We start from the raw sequence: 22,093 nt of genomic DNA, 5'->3' as shown, positions 1-22,093 counted from the left end.
ACAGCGCACGAGAGATCAAGTCTTGATCTCGGGTGATCTCTCGTGGTGTGGCCATATAGTGTTTTGGCATAACTTAGCCCGCAAGGCCGGCCAGCCAATTTCCGAATGACATTCGTGCCCCCAGGTGCCGGCGCACACGAGCTCGGACTTGAATCAAGCCTTTTTCAATCTCGTCTAGTTGAAATTTGATTTGCACCCCCCCTCCCGCGCGAAAGAGCCTCTATGCTATACAATTCTACAAGCTCTAAAAAAGCTCTTGTATAAATGGGGGGTGAAATCCTCTTTCCAAATCAATGTGGGACAAAGCTCACTTTTCCCTTACATTTTTCCAACTCAATGGGTCTACTTTGAGAATCAATATCTCATTCACCCATTATCCGTTTTGAGCGTACAATATATCAATCTCTTCGTCTCACTACGAAGAACCCGAATCCACTTTGACCCGATCCAAATCGGAAGTGGACCCCACTGATAATTGTACCACAAAATAGCCGCTTAACATGTCATTTTATGCCATTTTAATGCTATTTTTCCAACACATTTAAGAGAATGTAAATCACAATGACTCAATAATTCAGTAGACATGATCAATGTCGGTGTGCATAATGAATCTGCCCACTTTAAATTTATTTTCTATCATACAAGAAGATGATGAACATGCATCTTCGTCAAAGCTGTAAGTTGTTTTCTGGAAAATGTCTGTGCACCAAAGGTATGATCCATATATGTGACAACATCACCACTGGAAGCCTGCAAGAAGAAGACAGAAAGTACAGAATAAAATTTTTTTAAAAAGAAGAGTTTCTGAAATGGTTTATCATCTCTTCTACCAAACATTCTTCAAGTTTCATGACTACAGATAGGTATTGCATTCTCCAATAATTGTGCAAACCAAAAAGATGTATGCAGAAGAAGATTCATTGATTGCTTTCACCATCTCTACCTCTCTGAATTATAATAATTAATGGCAGTGCATTTTACAGCTTAGCTTGCTCCTTTTTCTTTCCTTTCCCCATGAAACTGATTATTTCCCATCCTATCAGAACCTGATATGTTAGCACAACAAATAAATGGAAGTTGGGGTAACCTGGGCCGACAGGCCGAGTTTGCCAGACAGTTAGTTTGGTATGTAATCACATTTTTCTAAATTTGACTATTTGTGAAAGTTGCTTATTAATTTTCTTGATTTGAGTCTTCCAACTATGAAAAACCTACTAGGTGCCAGACAAAATAAGTTTCACATAGAGTACACATTTAGATAATAGGTGCAAAAACTGATAATTGAAACAATAAAAATTGTGTCTTGTGTCATTATGATTACTATGGTGATGCCCGCATGGGCAGCTCAATCTCACCAGCGACAGTATGGGAGCAACCTCTCAAAGTGAGGGGGCTCGTTGTGCGCAGTAAGCAAGTAAAGGTCTAGCCTAAGCATGCAACCGGCCTCTCAAAGTGAGGGGCTCATTGTGCGCAGTAAGCAAGCAAAGGTCTGCTAGCCTAAGCATGCAACCAGCCTCTCAAAGTGAGGTGGCTCATTGTGCGCAGTAAGCAAGCAAAGGTTTAGCATATGCGCTGAGTTACCATAATTTGCATCCTTCCAAATGTTTTGTGGACCCCTTGGGGTTGGGGATTCAACCTTTTGAGAAAAATGATTACCATGGTTATCAATCATCATACAATAATATCTATCATGATTTATATCTTCCCAGATACTCTCTGGGTGTGGTGGCCCTTGGGTTGGGAACCACACTTATCAATCATGCAATAATATCTACTTGATTGGAAGATAAATAGATGACTAACATCATAAGATCCACTCAGAGCTATCCAAATAATCTTGAAATAATCTTCCAAAAGGCTGAAATATTAATCTATCATTATACCACCAATTATGCCACCATAAATGCTCATTATTTTACCATTATTCTATCACAAAAATTAATATTCTCCATTATTCCACCAATAAATAGTCGATAACCTACAATGAATTGCTAAATATTACATCCTATTCCACTATAAAAGACTCCACAACCAAGGAGAAAGACGAACCAACTCTACAACTACCTTCTACATATCAAAACTAACATCCACACATGAGAATAATCATTCCATAAGCTCACAATAATGCTCCACCATAAACTATACAAAATGTATAGATATTGACACATTCAAAAATATAATAGATTTGGACTTAACCCAAAAAAGCACAACCCCAATTTCCGCCTAAATTCCCTAATCCAAAGATGGATGCTTCACGAGTTGTGAATTAGCCAATGGCTAGCTGTCAAAGTCTGTAAATTGGATAAAAACATGAGTATATGGTAATTGAAGTTGTTGCGTTTGCCTATTTGCATTTTCATACAACAGGAACCACGTGTTCCTTTGCATATTATTATTTCACCAAAATAACACTTATATTTTTCTTAAATTGAAATTCAACCCCTTATTTATTTTAACTACATTATATCTTAGACCTCATACACAATCTCATACTCATAAGAATATGAGATATATCAATCCAATATAGTTTCAAAACTCAATGTACATTTCTGTGCACAAAAAATCAATGTCAATCTCAAACACAAACCCCCAATGAGAGAGAACAATAATTATCACTCTTTCATTAAAGATAAATATTAATTGTATTTTTAAGAGTATATATTTTCATCTTACAATATGTATTTAATTAGACATAAGGGAAAGATAAAAAATAAAAACACTAGTGATTCTCTAAAATTAATATGCCAAATAGTAGAACTGTATGAAATTTTCTTCATAAAATGATACACGTAACTTAATTACTATTTTAATAAAAATTATCTAATACTTATAGATTTTGATTTTCATATGAAGAAAAAAATGGAAAGATTAGCGCGATTCAATATTATAAAGGATATACAATGATGTCATTATCGCAACACTTTAAGATTCAATCTTTTGCCGTTTTGATTATTAAAAGGAAGGTGGAAATTTTTATTTTGATTTGTTTCCTTTTAAGTGTTGATCCTCAATTAAGTAATGGAAGGATTGTATATTTGTATTAGTGTTTCAATTGAATATAGTAAAGACAAAAGGGGTACAAAATAGCAATTTGTGAAGTTGAGGGAGTAGAATGAAAGCACTCCGTAATTAAAGAAACCAATAATATAAAGGCAAGTTGAACGACAAAAGCCCAAAACCTAAAACCAACGTTTGAAAGACGGTGACGACAGACGCCACTAATCGCTTTACTCAAACGTACCATTACTATAAAGCAAACCCCACAAATCTCTATTTAGCATAACGCTCCGTCACCGCCGTCAACAGAATTTCTCCGCCGGCGAATCATGGCAGATGTCATAGCACCACCGGTAGCGCTGGAAACGCCGCAAAACGGTCTTCTCCGCCGCCGCAACTCCATCTCCGCTTCCGTCGTCGCGCCGGCGCAGCTCAGCCTGCGCCACAGCCGTGAGGCGGCTTCTTCCTCCTCCTCGTACGCCACGACGGCGGCGTCGTCCGCCACGTCTTCTGGGTCATCGCAGAACGATGATTTCGAGCTGTTCTCGATCAAGCCCGTGCACTACACCTCCCTGAAGGACATCCTCCCCGCCGCCGCCGTCAACTCTCCGAGGCCCATGACGCCGGGATCTCACCATGGGTCCGAAATCCTTATCCGTAACCGCCTCGTGAAACAGGCCGCCTGGGCATACCTCCAGCCCATGTCCACCTCGCCGGACTCCTCCGGCGGCAGCTTCCTCCGCCGTCTCTGCATCCGATTCTCCGGCAACGCCCCCGTCGTCGCCCTCCTAGACTTTGTGGATCGCCACATTCTTCTACCGTTGACCCGCGCCGTTGACTGGCTGCTCCGCGCAATTGGGCTTCGGAGCCTCAGATGATGACAAGTTTGTATTATTATTATTTTCGTCGACCAAATCTTTACAGAATATGTTTGATTGCAATTCCAAAAAAATAATAATAATAATTTGTAAAAAATATTTAAAATAATTTATTCCCCACTTTTCATTTTCTCAATTGGAGGCTTTACAAACCGTGTCGACTATTCAAACATACAATGATACAAAGTACACTTTCTTGAAATTAAAATAATAAAAAAATCTATAAATTTGCCAAATTATTTACAAGTACACTTCTTGGTTCTGGCTAACTAAGCCGGAGTAGGGCTGCCGCCGATCATCGGAGTCTACCTGTGCTTCTTGAAAAGGCCGGACTTGGTGGCGGCGGGGGCTGGAGGAGGAAGTGGAGCTCCACCGGCACGGTGGTCGGTATCCTTCTCCTGCATGATATAACAGTAAATAAAGATGTAAATTGTAATCAAAGTGTGTAAAGTCAGAATTTTTGCTGTACAAATGATTAAAGTGATGTTGACCCCAATAATGAAGTCCATAAATAACGATGCGTAATATTATACATATTTCCCATTATATGTAGCGAATTCAATGAGTATATTCCACTCCTAAATATGTAAATTATGATGATTCATGCGAACAGTGAACATACAGTGTTTACTGAATCAGTAATCTAAGTTTGTACATGTAATTTTTAGGTGAAACTTATTATATAACTTTAATTGATAAATGATCACACGAAAATAAACTAATCATGATCTATAATTGATCAACTCTCACAAATAGTTAAATTTGTGATCTTGCGATTACTTCTTTGTAAGAATTTTACTGGTTGGAAGACCCGAGAAAAGATGGATGGTGTGGTGGCAAGGACAAGGGTGACCACAAAAGTTGTGGCTGTTGTAACATGATGTTTTCATGTTGTTATTATCATTGGTTGGACTGGCCAATAAGACCAAGTCCACGATTTTTGGTACTACATAAATTTCTCTTAATTTGTCATTACTAGAATAAATAATTTATTTATTTATATGTTAGGATTCATGAGAATCATGACACATGTGTTATAAGATCTTATCATATAATATTAGGATTTGATGGGGACTAGAGATTTAATCTCATGATAAATTAGGAGTTATTCCTATAATGTGTTTTTAACCTTATCAAGAAATAAGTAAAAAAATATATTATCAAAGTAAAAAACCTATCAACCAAGTTAAGTTTGTTTATGTTCTAATTATAATTATATATTTATGTAAATCGATTATACCTATTTTGTGAAATAAATGACTAGTTCTAGTAGTGGGGCCAACCAAAGTATGAGGTCGGCTCAAACTGATATTAGATACCTAGTTAAACAAGAGTTAGTTTACTAATATTGTTATTAATCGTTATGATACTTTACAGAGTCATCAAGTAATTCACAGGATAGATAATTATAAATTTTTTAAAGTAAGTTACTTGAATTTTATCCTATCGCCTAGACAAATACTATTTGATATATTTTTTTAATTATCCTTTTTCTACAAAAATATTACCATATCATCCATATTCCCATTAATAGATTTGGTATCTTTTGAATATTTTCATTAATTAAGAGTATAAATTTGGCCAATTATACATCAACGGCTCATCAAGTTCACCATCATGGGCCCCCAAAGCTTCATTTCCTAATGTCGTTAGGGAATAGGCCCAATCAAATAATTAAATAACATAATCCAATTAATATTATACTACAAATTATCCCACAATACTCAACACTTGTTCCCATAATACCCTAAGTAATCAGGCATACATATTATAGCTGTATTTGATAATTAGCTTATAACTAATAAATTAGTGTGTTATATGTTTTGATCAGTTGATACTTGACATTATTAGCTTTTTAGAAAAAAAAAAAAATATTTACTAAATTAATCGTTGACCTTACGTGTAAAATAATATAAGGACATAAATCTTATGTAAGACTAGATGACAAGTGGAACCTTTACTATTAAGAGTGTGCTCTGGATAAACCTCGCTCCTATGTAATAGCCTATAATCATATAAACACTATGAATGTAATATCTTGTGCAACAGATTTGATCGAGAGGGTATTGATAAGAATCAAACTAGTGATTTTTTCGTATCAGCATCATGCTTTATCCACTCAGTTACGTTTTTAGGACATTAAATGCGAGAGTTGTAACATGAGAAAATGAAATTAGGTGTACCTTAGTAGAGGTGGATTGAGTAAGCCTTCCTGTAGCCAAGAAGTCAAGCATTTGGAAGAACTTTGCCTGCCCTAATTCAGTGCAGTTTTGCCAGTAATACACCACTAACTCCCAGGCTCTGACCTTAAACTCCATGAAACTTCTTTCAATCTCCCCTTCGTGCTCTGAAACAAATGGCTTCAACAATGCTCCATATATGTACTCTGTCCCCTGCAACCATTAACCACAATGCAATAATGTTCATCAATACAACATCAAAAATTATTACCATGTTCACCAATTCAAGATTAAATTTCAATTTTACCTTAGATTTTGGATACCACAAGTACAGGAAAAGCGCCAGCTTGGCCTCGCTATACATTGGGATCCTATATCAAAATGCAGGGCAAGTCAATACATTTACAAATTACAATACACAAGAAAACGTTTAAAATTTTAAATAATGCATACCATGATATAAAGATGTCGGCAACGCTTTCAAGAACTCTCACTAACCCGACAACAATCCTACAACATAAAATATAAAGATGTCATTCTTAAACAATCAAGAGAAAATCAGGTTATCAGGCCCAACACCGATTCGACCATGTTTGCATACCTTCAAATAGTGATGCAGATATTCTCTTCACCCAAATAAAAAGAGGAAGAAAAAAAGAAAGAAAGAAAGAAAAAGAAAAAGAAAATTGTTCCATACCAGTATTGGCACCAAAACCGCAGTTCTTGAATCTGAACTCTGTTGTTCTCCACACATTTGAAGCATTCAAAAGCTGGGTATGCATACCCAAGAACCAATCTGCACCCATCATCAGATCAGGTTATGAAATTACTCAACAATTCAAAAAATACAGCAAGAAGAAGAAGAAGAAGAAAGAATCATATCACATACACTAAGCTATTGATTATGAATTCTCCCAACATCTTTTAGCTACAAACTCGATCTTGAAAAGGAGGAAGAAATGGTCTCTGTGCAGTCTGCAGATAGTTATGGAAGGTGAAAATGAATTGTAAATAAGAGAGATGATATGTGATGAAGAAGGAGCTTAGCTTATAACATATAATATATATAAAGCGTGTTGTGTATGTAATAGCAAATTTAGGGTCTACAAGTCTGCGACGACTTGGATTGGTAAAACTTACGAGAGAGCTGAGGTTTCTTGTCAGAAACGGCTTTCCTTTATTTTACATATAAAATCTGCAGAACTAAGGTTCCAGATTATATAGTATTTGGTTGGCAGTTAAAAGAGACATCACAGAAGTTTCCCCGGCATTGATTTAAGGATTCGCCGACTAGGATTTATTTAGTACTAGAAGAACAGGTCAAAACTGGATTCAAATAAATAAATTTTGGTTATTATTAATAACAACAAAAAACAAGAAACTAAATGTGTATTTGGTTCACATAACATAATCATAATTAAAATGAGAATCAAATACAATACTTTGATAATATGTTTTGATAAAAGTATTTTACATATTTAATAATTAGGTGGAATTGAGTTATGAGTTTGATAATAATAATGACTTTTATAATAAATATTATTTTAGGTTAATTTCATTAGAGGTCTCTTGTTTTTTGTGGCAATTTTAAATTTAATTTCAGTTTTTGTCATTTAACATCCTTAGGCTATTAGTTTTTTGACACTTTTAGTCATTTTTATCACTTTTCATATTTTTAGTAAGAACATTTTTGTCTTTTTATATTTTTCTTTTATTATTTTTCCGGTTTAATTCGTTTATAACTTTAGGCAACATCTGATTTTTAATAATCATATTTTTCAACCGATTTTTAGTAAAGTCATAAACCAATTAAACCGGAAAAATAACAAAAGAAAAATATGAAGAGACAAAAAAACCCTTACTAAAATTAGAAAAAGTCATGAGAAGGACTAAAAGTGTCTAAAAAATAATAGTCTAAGGATGTTGGTAAAAATGATAGTGTGAGACTAAATTTCGAATCTGTCACAAAAAATAAGAGACCTTTGGTGAAATTAACTTTATTATTTTTCAAAAATCACATTTTTTGGGTTAATCATGATTAAAATAAAATGGTCTGGCACTATATTGCTTATAGTAGAATTTAGTCTGCTCTTATTTATTTTTTCGGATACTTTTTTGTCACTCTGAGAGGTTACTCTCATATTATTGTTGGTGAAATTTGATATCTTATCATTATTTTTGAACTTTACTTTCATGACTAATTGAAATGTCAATGCGAGTTATACTAGCATAATTATGTTGAATGGCTTGGCGGAGACAAAATTACCCTTTTGAGCTTAAAAAGTAGAGTGTCAAAATATCAAGATACCCTAATTCCTAATCGACAACGACAAGCTAAGGCTCCATGGGATGACGAACAAAAAATGGAAATTATCATAAAAGAAGAAAAAGAAAATGAACTGATTTTTTTACCTTCTTTTGGTATAATGATTAACGAACGAACAATCTTTTTTTTTTTTTTTGAAAACACGAACGAACAACCTTATTTGTAACGAACCGTACCAAATCTATACGGGTTTAACCTCGTATCGCTCGCTAGCGTCGACCCACAAATCCGATGCTATTTAGCATTGCCTCTCCTCTTGCCCAATCTCTTTGCCCCAGCTCCAGGTTTGCAGTGATTACTGTGAGGGTCTAATCCAGTCTACAGAATGCGCATATCTTTTTTCACCCAATTTTCCTAATTTTGCAGAAGATTAATTTCATCAAGCTGCAGAATTTCAAGAATGGTTCTTGAAAATTCGAGTCTGATCAGCAAAAAACAACACGCCAATTTCCGCCTCTGCAATGTTTCTGGGTAATTTTTCGTTCGCTCTGTGTGTTGATATTACATTTATTCTTATTATCCTCGAAATTTCTGCCAATGGGATTCTGCGTTAGAAATTGTAATAGTGATATATACTTCAGTGAAGCTCATATGAGCTGATGGGCATTCAGACCAATGCATATAATGTGATGGGTCGTACACTTATTCTGTTGTTGTTGAGAAAGTTAATATCTTTTGGTTCCTTATTGTGTCAGCTACAAGACTGATTTACTTGAAGTTCATGCCCAAGATCCAAAATTGCATGTGGTATTCATTCCTGGAAATCCAGGTATTTTGATATTCAGAGCTGAGTGTGAATTTTATTTTTTCGAGTGACGAGGTAAAACTGCTGTCACTATCCGAGGGTGTGCACTGGGTAAACGCTGCCTTATGACCCTAGCCGGCAAAAGACCAGAAAAAAGACCATAGCTAATCAAGAAGACCAATAGGCCGCTCCCACGGGGAGTTGATCTTGTAACTTTGTGGTTACCAGGCTAATTGTCTGACCAACTCGGTTGGGGTTACCCGAGCTGAGTGTGAATTTGTGTTGTAGACATTAGGGAGAATTGAGCTATGTCAATGGTGGTGGCAGGTGTTATTTCATTTTACGTTGATTTTGTTGAGTCGCTATATGAGCTACTGGGAGGAACTGCATCCATTACAGGCAAGGAACACTGGCTACTGAACCGAAAATTCATTTTTAAATTTATTGTTATATGGGAAAAATATTTTTACCGCTTTGCAGTGATGCCTGAGTTCTCCATTTTTCAGCTATCCAGCACATATCTCATGGCAAAAAGGTAATGGCCCTTGGGTGAAGATGAACCTAATGTATGTATGTTAAAGTTTTACTTTTGATCTATCCCAAATCCAGGCTATAGTCTTTTCAATTTAGTTTAGAGTTTAGATGGCTATATACTGTTCAAGATCTCTCGAGTCGAGGAAAGGTGTGAACTGAAGTGTTTATGTCACTCTGAAAGTAATATTCACCGGATATTGAAGTTTACCTGATGGAATATATTCTTTCATTATATTATTGAGGCACTTTTTGTTTGAAGTATTATGGCTAAAATAGTTGCACAATACGTTCACTTGTTAGAATTGGGAGTCTGGAAGGCTGTTTTCGTTGAAAGCACAAATCAGTCATAAGGTAATTATATCAATTGTTGTTGTTATTATTATTATCATTATATTTTCTGCCATTCGAACTTGTTTTTCTGTCATTTTTTCGTATATACTTATGAATTTCATTCCATTTCAGATCAACTTCATCGAGCAGGAGCTACATAATGCTGAAGTTCCTATAGTCCTGGTAGGATCTAGGACTTATGTTGACTTTAGAAATTAACTTCTCTTCCGTCGTGCTTTGTATTAATGCCTCGTGTGGTTAAAACAGTGGGGGTGTGCCCAAAGATGACGTTTTTCCTTGAATATACCCTAATTCTGTTCTGGAAGATAAGTTTTTGTTGAGATGAACTGATGTTTCATTTTGTTCTAAGGTCGGGCACTCTATTGGTTCCTACATATCTCTGGAAGTTTTTAAAAGATCGCGGAAAAAGGTAATGAAACGAACACTTAACAAGTATTCTTTGTAACGTTTTTGTCATTTGGTTTTCCACAATTCAAATTTTTACTTTTTTTTTTCTACCTTGTTTACTTAGGTGGGATTCTGCATCGGACTATATCCATTTCTAACCGTGAACACCAAATCTTGGACGCAATTTTTTATTAAGAAGATTGCAGCGTAAAGCTCCTTCCTTTTTAATTTGCTTAGTTATTGCACTTGTTTGCTTAAAGACTCGAGTATGTAGTTATCTGTTTTCTTGGACCTTTATAATTTGCTTAGTAATAATGTTTGCTTATCGAACCCAAAGATGCATGAAGTTAAAGGTGTTCATTCTAGAAAAGAATAGACTATAAGTTTATCTTATAATCCTATTAGACTTGCAGCTATATAGACCGAATTACATCTTTATAAATATTAACGTTCAAATTACCGAGTTTCCATTTAGGTTATATTTGTTTCTACCATGTGTCTTGTCTCAGTGTTGCAATAACACGCAATTTTCAGATCCCGGTGTATCTCTGCAATGCTTAGTGCTGTCATAGCGTTTTTGGGAATGCTACCAGCCTGGTTCTCGAGATCTCTAGTGAAGAAATTAGTCGGAAAATTTTGGTCTCCTGCTGCTGTCGAGGCCCTTTGCACTCATGTCCTCCAGGTCGGGATCTTTTTTCAATTTAATACTATCAACGTTCGTTCTAGTGCTAATAATAGTTGGAAATCGATTTTTTCAGTTCCACACTATGCAGAATGTACTTTTCATGGCAATGACGGAGTTTGATAAGGTAAGATTGTGTATGAAGTGCACTGGGAATACGGATTAATGTTCCCCGAAACGAGTTCTTGAATTGTGCAAAAAACATAAATTTTTGTTATGTTTATTATGGATTAGCTTTCGGACACACTTGATTGGTCCTTCATGAGGCAAAATAAAAACGAGATGGCTTTTTTGTTTGGTAACGATGATCACTGGGGTCCTACGCATCTGCTTGACGAGGTAAATCTTTCTTTCTGAGGCTTTACAAATTTGATTCAAAAGCCTAAAATAATGTCAACTGCTTGTTTTGAACTCGTGTTTTCTTGCTGGGCTTTATTATATTTCCAGATTGCGGAGAAGGTTCCTGGTGCTAGTTTAGCGGTAGAACAGGCGGGCCATTCTCACGCTTTCTCGTGTACAAAGGATGGCTCGGTATGGGTAGCCCAGTATGTTGCGAGCTTGATTAAGAGACATATATCATAGAAGTAATCATTCCCTCGTATCTTAATCCTTAATATCTTCTTCCTTTTAATGTAACGTTGTCTGTAGAGCTGTCAATGCGGGCTGGCGGGGCGGGGTCTGCCCGCCCCGCCTAGCCGAGGGGGGGTGGGGGACAAAAAAGCCGGTTTTTAATACGGGATTCTAAAACACGAGTCCACCCCGCCCTTTTGGCGGGACGGGGCGGGAAAGCCCGGCGGGCTAAGCCTGTTTTGACAGCTCTACTTGTCTGTTAGAGCGTTACCTTCACTAGTTAAATGCGTTCCTTCCTTCGAATTGACAGACAGGCACCCGTAACATCATTCATTTTCATTTTCAAGAACGGGGAAAGCAAGAATTTTTCCATCGCCAAACTTGAAACAAAAAGCGGAGATGCATATATATTGAATATCGTTGTTGCCATGTTACAGAGGATCGTTTGATCTCAATCTTCTCGCCCCGCCTGCTACTTATCTGTCAAATGAATGCTACTTACATCATGGTTGTATATTAGGTTCAGTACTTAGCCCGGACGCCACGGCAGAACACTCCCAAATTACCATCTTTCTGCTAGGAGCTTCCATCTTCATATTAATGACATTTATGGCAAAAGCAAGGTTTAGGTCAGCTTTGGTACCTAAGACTTCAAGAACCTATGGAAAACCTGCCTAAATTTATGGTTTTCTCTGCAGATAACTCATGTAATTGAAGTTATTACAGTACTGTCTTTGTTTCTCCTCTTTCTTGACTTTTGGTTTCTGGGACTGTACTCATAACTCATGTTTATGATAACAAAACACAGTTTCATAAGCTACAATGTTAAAAGCATCCTTAAATTTTGTCTGTTAGTTTCTGGGCACCATTTCATGCCGGGTAAGTCTTGTATAAGACTGTCTTACGTGAAATGTGTAATACTTTTTAATTAAAATATAATTTTTTTTTATAAATTTATAAACTAAAATTATATTTTAAAAGTATTACAATATTTATTCTTTAATGTTAAGTAGGGGTAGCAATTATGCATAGGAAACTGTCTTTCCCCAGGCCCTCCCTGTAGCTACAACTGTTAAAGCCCTAGTCTTTTTTGTGGTTGGTGTACATAGACTGTTTGGTATACTCTATTAATGGTGCTATAGTAGGGTTAATTTAGGTTTAATCCTGACTAATGGTTTTTTTTTGGGATTCATATTTTAAACAAATAATTTCGTCACATTTTGGCCTTAATTTTTATATTGTGTTCTGCATCCCATTTAGAAAATGTTTTCTATAAGTCATTGAACTCAAAAAAACCTCCAAAATAATTTACAAATTCAGAAAAGAGTTACAATTAGCATTCTTAGCAGGTTACTATGCTAAATTTCTCTCATTTTTCATAAACTCTTCTTGGATGCTTCCCTCATGTGCTACCTTCGATTTTCTCTTGACAACGCCTCTCTCGTGCGCACTCCAGACCCCGTGCTCCAATTTCTCTGGCAATAACTGTGTACAAGCGTTTTCAAATGCACTGCCAAACGTGTTTTAGATTGATAGATGAGATTAGTCTACACGTATTCACAGACATTTTAGTTTCTTTTGGCCCTATATAGAAATATGATTTTTGGAGTATATAAAATTGAGGGTAAGATAGTTGGATCTTCTTTTTCTCATAAAGGGGAATCAGGTGGGCAGGGATACATTTTTCAGGAACTTCATTATAAAAAAATGGCAGCAGCGTGCGCTGGATATGATCTGATGGCTCAAGATATGAAATAACTCTACATTATATTTTTTCAGATTTATGATTATCCCTACTGTCATGTCAGAATTGAACCTTAATTATTTTCAGTATTTAATTTTGACTTTTATATTTGTCACCTCTGCTAATCCCCCCTTTGTACTTCAATATCACCTACTGTATTTCTACTATCCCTTCGCTATCTTGCTGGTTCGGAGTGTAAAGACCCCGAGACCTAATTAAAATCGACCAAATAACAAATTTTCATCTTTTATGGACAAAAATGTAATGACATTCTGTTTCTTCCGTTATACCAAAAAACTTTTATAGGGTCAAAGACATTACTATAGAGTTAGCTACTAAACAATATGTGGGAAGCTAATATGAAAATGTAATATTCAACTTACTTGTATTAGTATTATAACCAGCTAGCTAGCATTAATAGCATGGGATATAAATGTGAATTACATAATAATAATAATAAATGTTATAATAATCTGATGGACCGCACAATGAGGCAACCACAGTCACATGCAGAATTTATATACCAATGTTGGCCTTCCATAACCATATAACTCACTACCACCCTTCTCAAAATTTCTGACTTTCTTCTTCTTCTGAACTTTCTCAGTCTGTAATCTGAAAAAATTTTCCGGCAATGTCGAGTCATGACAAGAAAAAGATCATTCTCAGCAGTGTGGCAGTCAAGCTAGGCTGCGGCGGCGGGAGTTGCAGACGGCCGAAACTCTCCGCCGTCTTCCAACCCAAACCACGGCGACACCATAAAACAACAACCACCTTCCGCCGCTCCTACTCCGGCGTCGCCGCCGCAAATGGTTCTAACTACTCCTCCAGCTCGTGGGACACCACCACCACCACCTTCTCCCCGGCCTACGCCTCCTCCGACACCGACTCCGAAATCAAGAGCCTGCGGGCGGTGCAGGGCTTCGGCAGGATCGGCGGCGAGAGCGTCGCCGTCGAGAAAGACTCCGACGACCCTTACCTCGATTTCCGGCACTCCATGCTCCAGATGATCCTGGAGAAGAACATCTACTCCAAAGACGACCTCAAGGAGCTCCTCAACTGCTTCCTCCAGCTCAATTCGCCGTACTACCATGGCGTCATCGTCCGCGCCTTCACGGAGATCTGGAACGGCGTCTTCTCCGTCAAGCCGCCGGTGGCCGCAACCTTCACCACCGGTGGTGCTTCGATGTCACGTGGCTTTTAGGAAACGCACGTGACTTCCCCCCACGACTAACCTTCCAACTTCCAACTTATCAATAAAGTGTAATCAAGAGTGTCACGTTTAAGTGTAGGTAAGTAAGTAGTGTAGCTTGTAGGGGTAGTATGGTAATTTCTGACCACCATAAAAATTACTGGTGGGAGTCTACGTGTAGTGTTTGAAGTTATTAGCTAGTGTATTGTTATAATTAGTGTATTTTGGTTAATTAGGGTTAGTTTAAGCTAAAAGGTTCTATTTTCACAGCCTTTTTTGCTACATTTTTAGGGTGTACTGTTTTGGTCATGATATCATCATGGTGGTTAAAAATGCTGTGAAAATTGTAATCTGTAGCTATATATTACGTCATCATGAATATATATAATATATATTTCATCTTATATGACATGGTTGCATTTCATAGTATTTTTCACAAAAAAGATCATTACTATATTAAGAAAGCTTTGTTAAATGACAAATAAATATACATAATAAACCAAGAAGCTATTTTTTGTGCAGATTGGATGTTAACACAACCATTTATGCCTATTAGAGAGATTTTTAGTCGTGACTATATATGCTTTATCAAACATATACATTGACAAATTAATTTTTGTGCATATTAGATGGTAACATAATACACCCTAATCATTCTTGATAATAAGGTTTACAAATCTTTAAAACCATTAGAGCGTTTGGACTTGGCTGTTTTTTTTTTTTTTTTTTTTTTTTAAATGATATTGTAGGCTAGATTCTTGTACTATTACAAAGTTCGAATCAAACCGTTGTATTTGTGTGTCGTGTTAAAAAAATTTGAATCAAGTCTCTCTTGATTAAAAGTTGAGTAGACTTGAAGTGAATTCGAGTTAGTTTCATGATGGAAATATTAGATGATATTTTAAAAAGATAATAATAATTAAAGAGATATTTTTTTAAATGACAAAAAAAATTCGGATATACTATAAAGTGGTGTGCAGTTTAGAGAGAAATATTTTAATGAAAAGAAGAGGTATTTGTTCAAAATCTTTACCGGGTTTGGAGCTATAGTTCCCTCCTCCAGTTATAAAAGATAGACGTTGGGATTTGAATTACTAATAAAAAGAAGAAATTAAAATAATGAAAAAATTAAAAATTTACAGCACATTATTATTAAGAAATAAATAAATAAAACAGGCAAAGAGACAGTTGTTTTAAATGCAGTTAATTGAATGAGATAGTGAAGTTTGAGTGAGTCGCCAGCAAGGTTCAACATTTCCCAACCATATTGCCATTAAAGTTTTTTTGCTTGTTTGCTTCCATCTGAAGGGTTATGATGTCCTTTTGTCTTCGTCGAGGTTTGAGTGAGTGAAACATGAATTTTGTATTTAAATGTTCACGAGTTTAATCATCGTCAATATCTTTCGAGTCCAATCCAGTATAATTTACTTCTTTTGTATATAGTGTGACACACTTTTATAAAAAAAATTTAGCATTAAATTGAGTTCATAGTTTTCAATAAAGCTAGTAATAATAAATTTTCGAGGAATTAATTATATTTATGTATAGTCATAGTCAAAAATAAAGACTGGAACTTTTTGTGAATGGGAGTGGTAAACATTGATGATTTGATGAGCAATGGAAAGCAATTAAGCGCCATGTCCCTGGGGTTAGGTAACCAACACAAGTATACTTTGGGGAGAGTTCATCGCACCATATAATTTTAGTTGATAAACGACCATAAAAAGATAAATTATCTTAAGTTATTTATAGTTGATCAGTTTTAATCAAGAAAGTCAATAGATAAAACAAATATATTAGTGTTTTTTTAAAATAAAAATAAAAGTTAATAATTTTTTTCTAGTAAGTCCAAGTGAGGTAAAGTTAAATTGTTGCCACAAATTTACAAAAAGAAGTGCAAGTTTTGAGCTGCAGATGCAGTCAAATGATGCTCTGTGCTTCTAATTATTAGTCTCAGTTGTCCTTTCTCTGCAACTTGCATCTACACTGAATCATCTCAATGCTGCCCTCTGCACTACAAAATACACATTTAATTACTGATTTATACGATAAGTCGATAATAGTTCGAGTTCAGTTTAGAGTTGGTGTCGTGATTAATAAGCTTTGTCATCAACAGAACTTTAATTTGTGCTGTTTATTGTGGGTTACGTTGTTAGTATGTTGGAATCAAAGTTATAGTTAAAATCGTGAAATTTGAAATAATTCAGTTGTGGCTATTGAAAAGAGTTTACAAGATAAAAGGAATAGGAATTTGTATTCAAATATCATTATAGTGGTACATAATTTATGAGTAAGGACGGAATAGAATTGTCCTATACTATACAAAATATTTATTGGATTAATAAAGAACATTGCATGTAGCAAGAGTATAATCTTGACTTGTGCTATTCTCGAGGCAGGTGCATTAAGGAGCAGGACCCGTTTGGCATATTGTTCAGGCCACCTTTGCTTAAAGATTACTTCATTCAGTATTAATTATATCATATGGTACGTGTATGATATTATTATAAGATGTCAAAAATATCAGGTCATAAATTTAAATTTTATTGACCTGTGTTGTTATTTTTCGACAAATCATAATTCATGACATAAAAAATTTGATGAAGTCTGAAATAATAATACCTAACTTTTTTGACATAAAAGCTAAGGTAAAAACTACGTGGTCTAAATAGTTTGCTACTTAAACACATTGTAAGATGAAGCAAACAAGCATTATTGGTTGCCCACTACTTTTCTTGAGCTAATAGAATGCAAGAAAAGGTCCAGAGAGAGAGGAAGAAGAAATTAAGAGACACAAAAACCATGTTTGTGCATAATCACAAGCATTGTAATCCAAGTGGGAAGCTAAATGAAGGCAAAAGAAGGAGACAGAAAGGGAGAGCCAAAAGAGAGGGGATAAAAGGGGTTGGGAAATGGAACATGACAACCAACCAAACCCAAGGTGACTGCAGGGACTGAGAATTTGTGGATGTCAAGGCACAACTGCACAAGGTTGGGTCCATGTACCATGTAATGTTGTTAGCAAATAGAGGGGAAAATCTTTGTGGGTTGTGAAATAATGATGTTTTCTCCACCATTTGCATGCCTAAAGTTGTGGGTATTTTTTAATGTTAAAAAAAAAGGGAGGGGAGAGGGGGATGGATGGATGGAGAAGTCCAATCAACTTTCAATCGATCAATCACTTTAAAATCTTGCTCAAGCGGTGCTCAAGCGGTAACGTGGAGTTCCAAACTTAATCGGTCATTGAAAGTCCTTGACTAATCAAATGAGATAAAGACGTATTTTTGCACAGAGTGTACAGATAAGGGTTAGACAGATAGATGGACATGAGGACTGATAGAGTAATTCGCGACTTAACTCTACTAGCGACTTTAGGGATTTAGGATTAGTTTATCTAAGCATAAACTGCTAGATACTTAATAAATAGAGGGAGAGGGGGGTGGGGGTGGGGGTAGATGTGTGGATGGAGTAGACCAATGGGCTTCTTTTATATATATATGTGTACAAGTAAGATGATGATGGGAATAAAGAGTTTTGGATGTCCAACTTTTGCAGTGCAACACTAGCTCTATGTGGTGTCTTGAGTAGCTAAATGTCATTCTATGCTGCTTCTTGTTTTTAATGTTTGTGATAATGTTTTTTGGATAATTGATTCTACTACTTTCTTAGCACAAGTCTAATCAAGTTTGTTTTTGGATTATTATATTGGATCAACTCCATGTTTTTCTAATGTTATTAAATTAGATATATGTTTATAGTTTCACTTAAGATTATTATTATTATTATTAAATTAGATTTAGATCGATTAACCGAGCTAGATTACTTTGTGATGGGTTCGACGTTCGAAAATTTGGTGAAGAAGGTAAATCGCGGAATACATTCTCCCAAAATGTTTGTACACTAGTACTCAAAACAATGTCAATTATATACCTTTACTAAGTAGGAATCAAGTCATACAACATGTATGTGGTCACCCATGAAGCTAAGTTATAATATAATATCTGTAGATTAGTTAATAAAACAGTCATGTTATACCCTTGAAAATTTGGAACGAAAAAATTGACATGATAGCTAATTATGTGAAAAAATTTATTAAATTAGTCAGAGGACATAATAAAATGCTGCAATTAATTCTAGTTATCATTGCTCATTAAAGGTTTGTAGATATTTTCCCCTTTTCTTTCCGATTTGATTTTTAAATTTAATAATATTGTATAGACCTTACAAAAAAAAAAAAAAAGTGTTTGTACACTAGGAGTAAACCACACAAGAGGGCACTACTATGATGATTTTTATGTGGTGAGCTTGACCGAGAGTATGTTAACAAAAACTAAACTCGTGACGTTATGATACGAGAATCATACTTCATCCATTAAATCACTTCTTTCGGGATTTTACGTCAAAATTTGATATATGTATAGTAGCATAAATAATAGAGCAAAGCCCCACTTATTTTGTGGATGAAGTGCAAAGCTACTTCCAACTCAACTATCTTTGTCTCTCATTATTATCACTCTCAAAGCTTATTAATGGATCACTAGACTCACTTGATGTGGTCCTAATGCAGTAATATATACTATGTATCTTAAGAAACTCCACCCAACAGGGTAGCTCAATAGGCAAATAAGTTCTCTTTGTGGGGAAGAATTTTGGGATAACCAGGGTTTGATTCGGGCCAGTTTCTGTGCCTCTCGGAGCGAACCAGGTGGACCTGGACCGTTAAACGGACAGAGAAAGACCCGGACAAAAAATCTTAAGAAACTCCAACTAACATAGTACAAAAATTTTATGGATAAAATTAACTTGACGTGTATATAATATTCTAAAAGTACTGTTAATGAAACTTGAAGTAACCTGGAGGGTGTGGTTGAGTGGAAGGGACACATTATTAATTATCAGAATATGTAATAAGATTACATATAATTTGTTTGTACGTATCAACATGATGCTATACTTGGTCGGTCAATACCGTTAAGTGCCACCCAACACAATTATATTAACAATCAGATTTAGTTCGGTGTGCATACAGAGTTTGTAATGTTAATCTTTCGACCTTACAGTTAAACTAATAGTCCGCTAATTATCAATATTTATTAATTGTTAGATTGAATTTAGTTTTTTTTTTTTAATAAGTCAAATCCAAGGGTAGTTCAATTATGTGTTGCCATCTTTATATGATAATATCAATTATATCAAATAGAGAAAGCAGGGGTTTGACATGTGATATGCCTCAATTGAAATGATAGTTTTCAGGTGGAAGGTCAATCAACAAAATAAGGGATCAGCTCATTTTGCTTGAAAAAGATTGGACAAACAAGAGAATGAATCCCATAATTTTTGATGGATAAAAGCTGGAAAAAGAAACAATCATATCTTCTGGCCTTTTTGGAGTGAGCTCTGAGGACCATTATTGGACTGTAAGGTTTACATTTGTGATAACCCCTTGATCTTGATGTGCATAATATGATAGAAAATTGCAAAATGTTTACATCCTATTGGATAATATCTTTTTAATGAAATTTACTTTTTATATGTGACTTATGAGTTATTACACAGGAGTAAGGTTACCCAATGCATATTCTTAACTAGTTATTTTTTATTTTCATTTTCGTGCCACCTAATATGAAATATATTAAGCCCATCAACTTGAAATTTGAAAATGTCAAAAGTTTCAGTTGAGCCTCCTGATAAGTCCAACAACTTGAAATTTTAGGATTAGGCAAAAAATTTGAACCAGACAAAAAAAAAAAAGAAGATAATCCGATACGACAAGTCTGATAATATCCTGATAGGGTTAGCCTGAAATTGAAACCAAATGGACTAGCCCGTTTGACATAACATTACATAGTTATATGTCGCATAATTAATTTATAAGGTGTCTAAGGGCATCCCCAACAAGAAAAATGGGTATGTGGAGGAGAGAGGAGAGAGAGGGTTGAGGTAGTCCTGCTAATTTGTGGGTTTGTCAGGGTTTTGCATTGATTTTTTTTTGTCCGTTTTTTTTTTCTTTTCCTTTTTCCCTTTTTCACTCATTTCTCTTTTCTAATCACACCTTCAAAAACCCCTCAAAAACTACAAGATCCTCACCATTGAGGATGTCCTAAAGTAAATTCCAATTCTAGGACGACATGGGTGGATTTTTTCAAAACTCATCCCACTCCACCAGTGTGAATGCTCACTCTCATTTTTTTCATTTTTATTAAGAGGTTTAACCTTCCGACAACCTCGACAGCTTAAGATTTAGTGTTCGAAATTAAGTGGACTGACCTGATTGACATCTCTACACAACAATAAGATTTAAACAATTACATACATTTGAATTATGAATTTTCTTTATGGATAATCAAAAACATATCATGATCCAGAGTGACTTAAAAAAACTTAATTTCAAGAACCAAGTTTCCAATAATCCACCATATATATTATCATTCTTAAGCTAATCTTTTTCAAGAAAAGTTTGATGTTTTTAGAGGTAAGCTTTGGGAAGCTAGCTATGAATATTTAAAGACAATTAAAGCCATGATATGATGTTGAGAAGCAGAGCAGAGCAGACAGATGTAAAGTTTTGATCTATATATCTGTCAAAGTGTGAACCCACCCTCAAAGACAGAAAATTAAATCTGAGGTTGAGGTAATTTGGTTGGGAAATGAAACCATATATGCACAGCACAGGTCACTTTCCTCCTCAAATCCCCAGAAGCAAGAAACAAAGAAACATACACATCATATCAGAAGTTTTGCCTGTTGCAGGAAGTATATAATTTTGAGGGGCCTGTGTGAATCTTGCATGCATATATATATATGAGCTTTCTCCTGCCTGACTTAATTACAATAACTGGTGTAAATAAATAGATGTAGGTCAGATCAGATGGTGATATCTGATCCATTTCCATTCATGAAGATCTGATGTTTCTGAGCGCCATGATTACTGCACAATGGAAGATTTCAATGTCTTTTCCAGTTGTCCATCATATTACTGCTTCAACCTGCCTCCCACCACTTCTTCACTTCACCTCAAACCAACAATTTTTTTTTAATTATTTTTTTATTTTTACTAGTGCTAACCCAGATTTCTCTGCTTCATCGAACTATTTTTGAATCCTATAAATCTGTCTTTAGACCTATAACTCTATAAGGAAGTAAATCGAGTTTGTCTAACTTTAAGCCAACACTGAACTGTACCCTTTTTGTGCCCAACCACCATCCGACTGGAATAGAGTTAAGTGCAACTGTTTATTCACTAAACCACTACTCTAGGGCTACCAATCTAATTTCTTGTAGAATCACTTGTCAAGCCTAATGCAATTACAAGAACGGGGATTCTATTTCCGTACTACTTATGTGTCATGTTAAAAGAATTCTAGGTCAAGTTTTTTCACTAATAAATTCTGCTGGCATGACCAAGAATCTGAATTAATTTTACAATGACAAGAATACAAGGTAATGTACATGTCATGTTAAAGAAGTTTAATTTAGATCTTCTTCTAACTAATAGTTTTGTAGATGC

At 35.4% G+C, this 22,093-nt stretch overlaps 4 protein-coding genes across 6 annotated transcripts; 3 read left to right on the top strand and 1 right to left on the bottom strand.

Annotated features, from left to right (window-relative positions):
* The first annotated feature begins 3,326 nt into the window (after window positions 1-3,326).
* Window positions 3,327-3,875, top strand: LOC109181112. The gene has a single exon (XM_019330866.1). The coding sequence runs from the start codon at window positions 3,327-3,329 to the stop codon at window positions 3,873-3,875; it is 549 nt and encodes a 182-aa protein (XP_019186411.1).
* A 99-nt stretch (window positions 3,876-3,974) lies between these two features.
* On the bottom strand, window positions 3,975-7,293 carry LOC109182394 (putative HVA22-like protein g). 3 transcript variants are annotated; one of them, XM_019332572.1, is made up of 7 exons: window positions 7,196-7,293; window positions 6,945-7,030; window positions 6,753-6,851; window positions 6,509-6,565; window positions 6,363-6,426; window positions 6,059-6,268; window positions 3,975-4,273 (listed from the first exon to the last, which is right to left on the bottom strand). In XM_019332572.1, exons 2-7 carry the CDS (start codon window positions 6,974-6,976, stop codon window positions 4,181-4,183), a joined length of 555 nt encoding a protein of 184 aa, XP_019188117.1. In that variant the 5' UTR covers window positions 6,977-7,030; window positions 7,196-7,293; the 3' UTR covers window positions 3,975-4,180. The 3 variants fall into 3 exon arrangements, with proteins under 3 accessions (XP_019188117.1, XP_019188119.1, XP_019188116.1); XM_019332574.1 differs by lacking the exon at window positions 7,196-7,293 and having other exon boundaries at window positions 3,975-4,270; window positions 6,945-7,121; XM_019332571.1 differs by lacking the exon at window positions 7,196-7,293 and having other exon boundaries at window positions 6,945-7,120.
* A 1,240-nt stretch (window positions 7,294-8,533) lies between these two features.
* On the top strand, window positions 8,534-12,504 carry LOC109180950 (lipid droplet-associated hydrolase). Its single transcript, XM_019330675.1, has 14 exons — window positions 8,534-8,665; window positions 8,748-8,852; window positions 9,077-9,150; window positions 9,454-9,525; window positions 9,633-9,661; window positions 9,961-10,011; window positions 10,123-10,173; window positions 10,361-10,420; window positions 10,523-10,605; window positions 10,933-11,080; window positions 11,157-11,207; window positions 11,315-11,419; window positions 11,528-11,681; window positions 11,959-12,504. The coding sequence occupies exons 1-13, from the start codon at window positions 8,613-8,615 to the stop codon at window positions 11,660-11,662; spliced, it is 1,017 nt and encodes a 338-aa protein (XP_019186220.1). The 5' UTR covers window positions 8,534-8,612; the 3' UTR covers window positions 11,663-11,681; window positions 11,959-12,504.
* A 1,404-nt stretch (window positions 12,505-13,908) lies between these two features.
* Window positions 13,909-14,990, top strand: LOC109181330 (transcription repressor OFP6-like). Its single transcript, XM_019331082.1, has one exon. The coding sequence runs from the start codon at window positions 14,029-14,031 to the stop codon at window positions 14,596-14,598; it is 570 nt and encodes a 189-aa protein (XP_019186627.1). The 5' UTR covers window positions 13,909-14,028; the 3' UTR covers window positions 14,599-14,990.
* Window positions 14,991-22,093: the final 7,103 nt, after the last annotated feature.

Source organism: Ipomoea nil, unplaced genomic scaffold, assembly GCF_001879475.1.
Source record: "Ipomoea nil cultivar Tokyo-kokei standard unplaced genomic scaffold, Asagao_1.1 scaffold1043, whole genome shotgun sequence".
Taxonomy (NCBI): domain Eukaryota; kingdom Viridiplantae; phylum Streptophyta; class Magnoliopsida; order Solanales; family Convolvulaceae; genus Ipomoea; species Ipomoea nil.
Note: the sequence above shows the minus strand (reverse complement) of the source record. Positions and strands in the feature narration are given on the sequence as shown.

Bases quoted from the DNA above. Each gene is read 5' to 3' on its own strand.
- LOC109180950 (XM_019330675.1), top strand. From the start codon at position 8,613: ATGCTATTTAGCATTGCCTCTCCTCTTGCCCAATCTCTTTGCCCCAGC. The intron at 11,081-11,156 runs GTCGGGATCTTT...CGATTTTTTCAG, and splicing joins TTTGCACTCATGTCCTCCAG to TTCCACACTATGCAGAATGT. The intron at 11,420-11,527 runs GTAAATCTTTCT...TTATATTTCCAG, and splicing joins CTACGCATCTGCTTGACGAG to ATTGCGGAGAAGGTTCCTGG.
- LOC109181112 (XM_019330866.1), top strand. From the start codon at position 3,327: ATGGCAGATGTCATAGCACCACCGGTAGCGCTGGAAACGCCGCAAAAC.
- LOC109182394 (XM_019332572.1), bottom strand. From the start codon at position 6,976: ATGTTGGGAGAATTCATAATCAATAGCTTAGT. The intron at 6,852-6,944 runs GTATGTGATATG...TGATGGGTGCAG, and splicing joins TTCATAATCAATAGCTTAGT to ATTGGTTCTTGGGTATGCAT. The intron at 4,274-6,058 runs GTACACCTAATT...TATATCATGCAG, and splicing joins CTCAATCCACCTCTACTAAG to GAGAAGGATACCGACCACCG.
- LOC109181330 (XM_019331082.1), top strand. From the start codon at position 14,029: ATGTCGAGTCATGACAAGAAAAAGATCATTCTCAGCAGTGTGGCAGTC.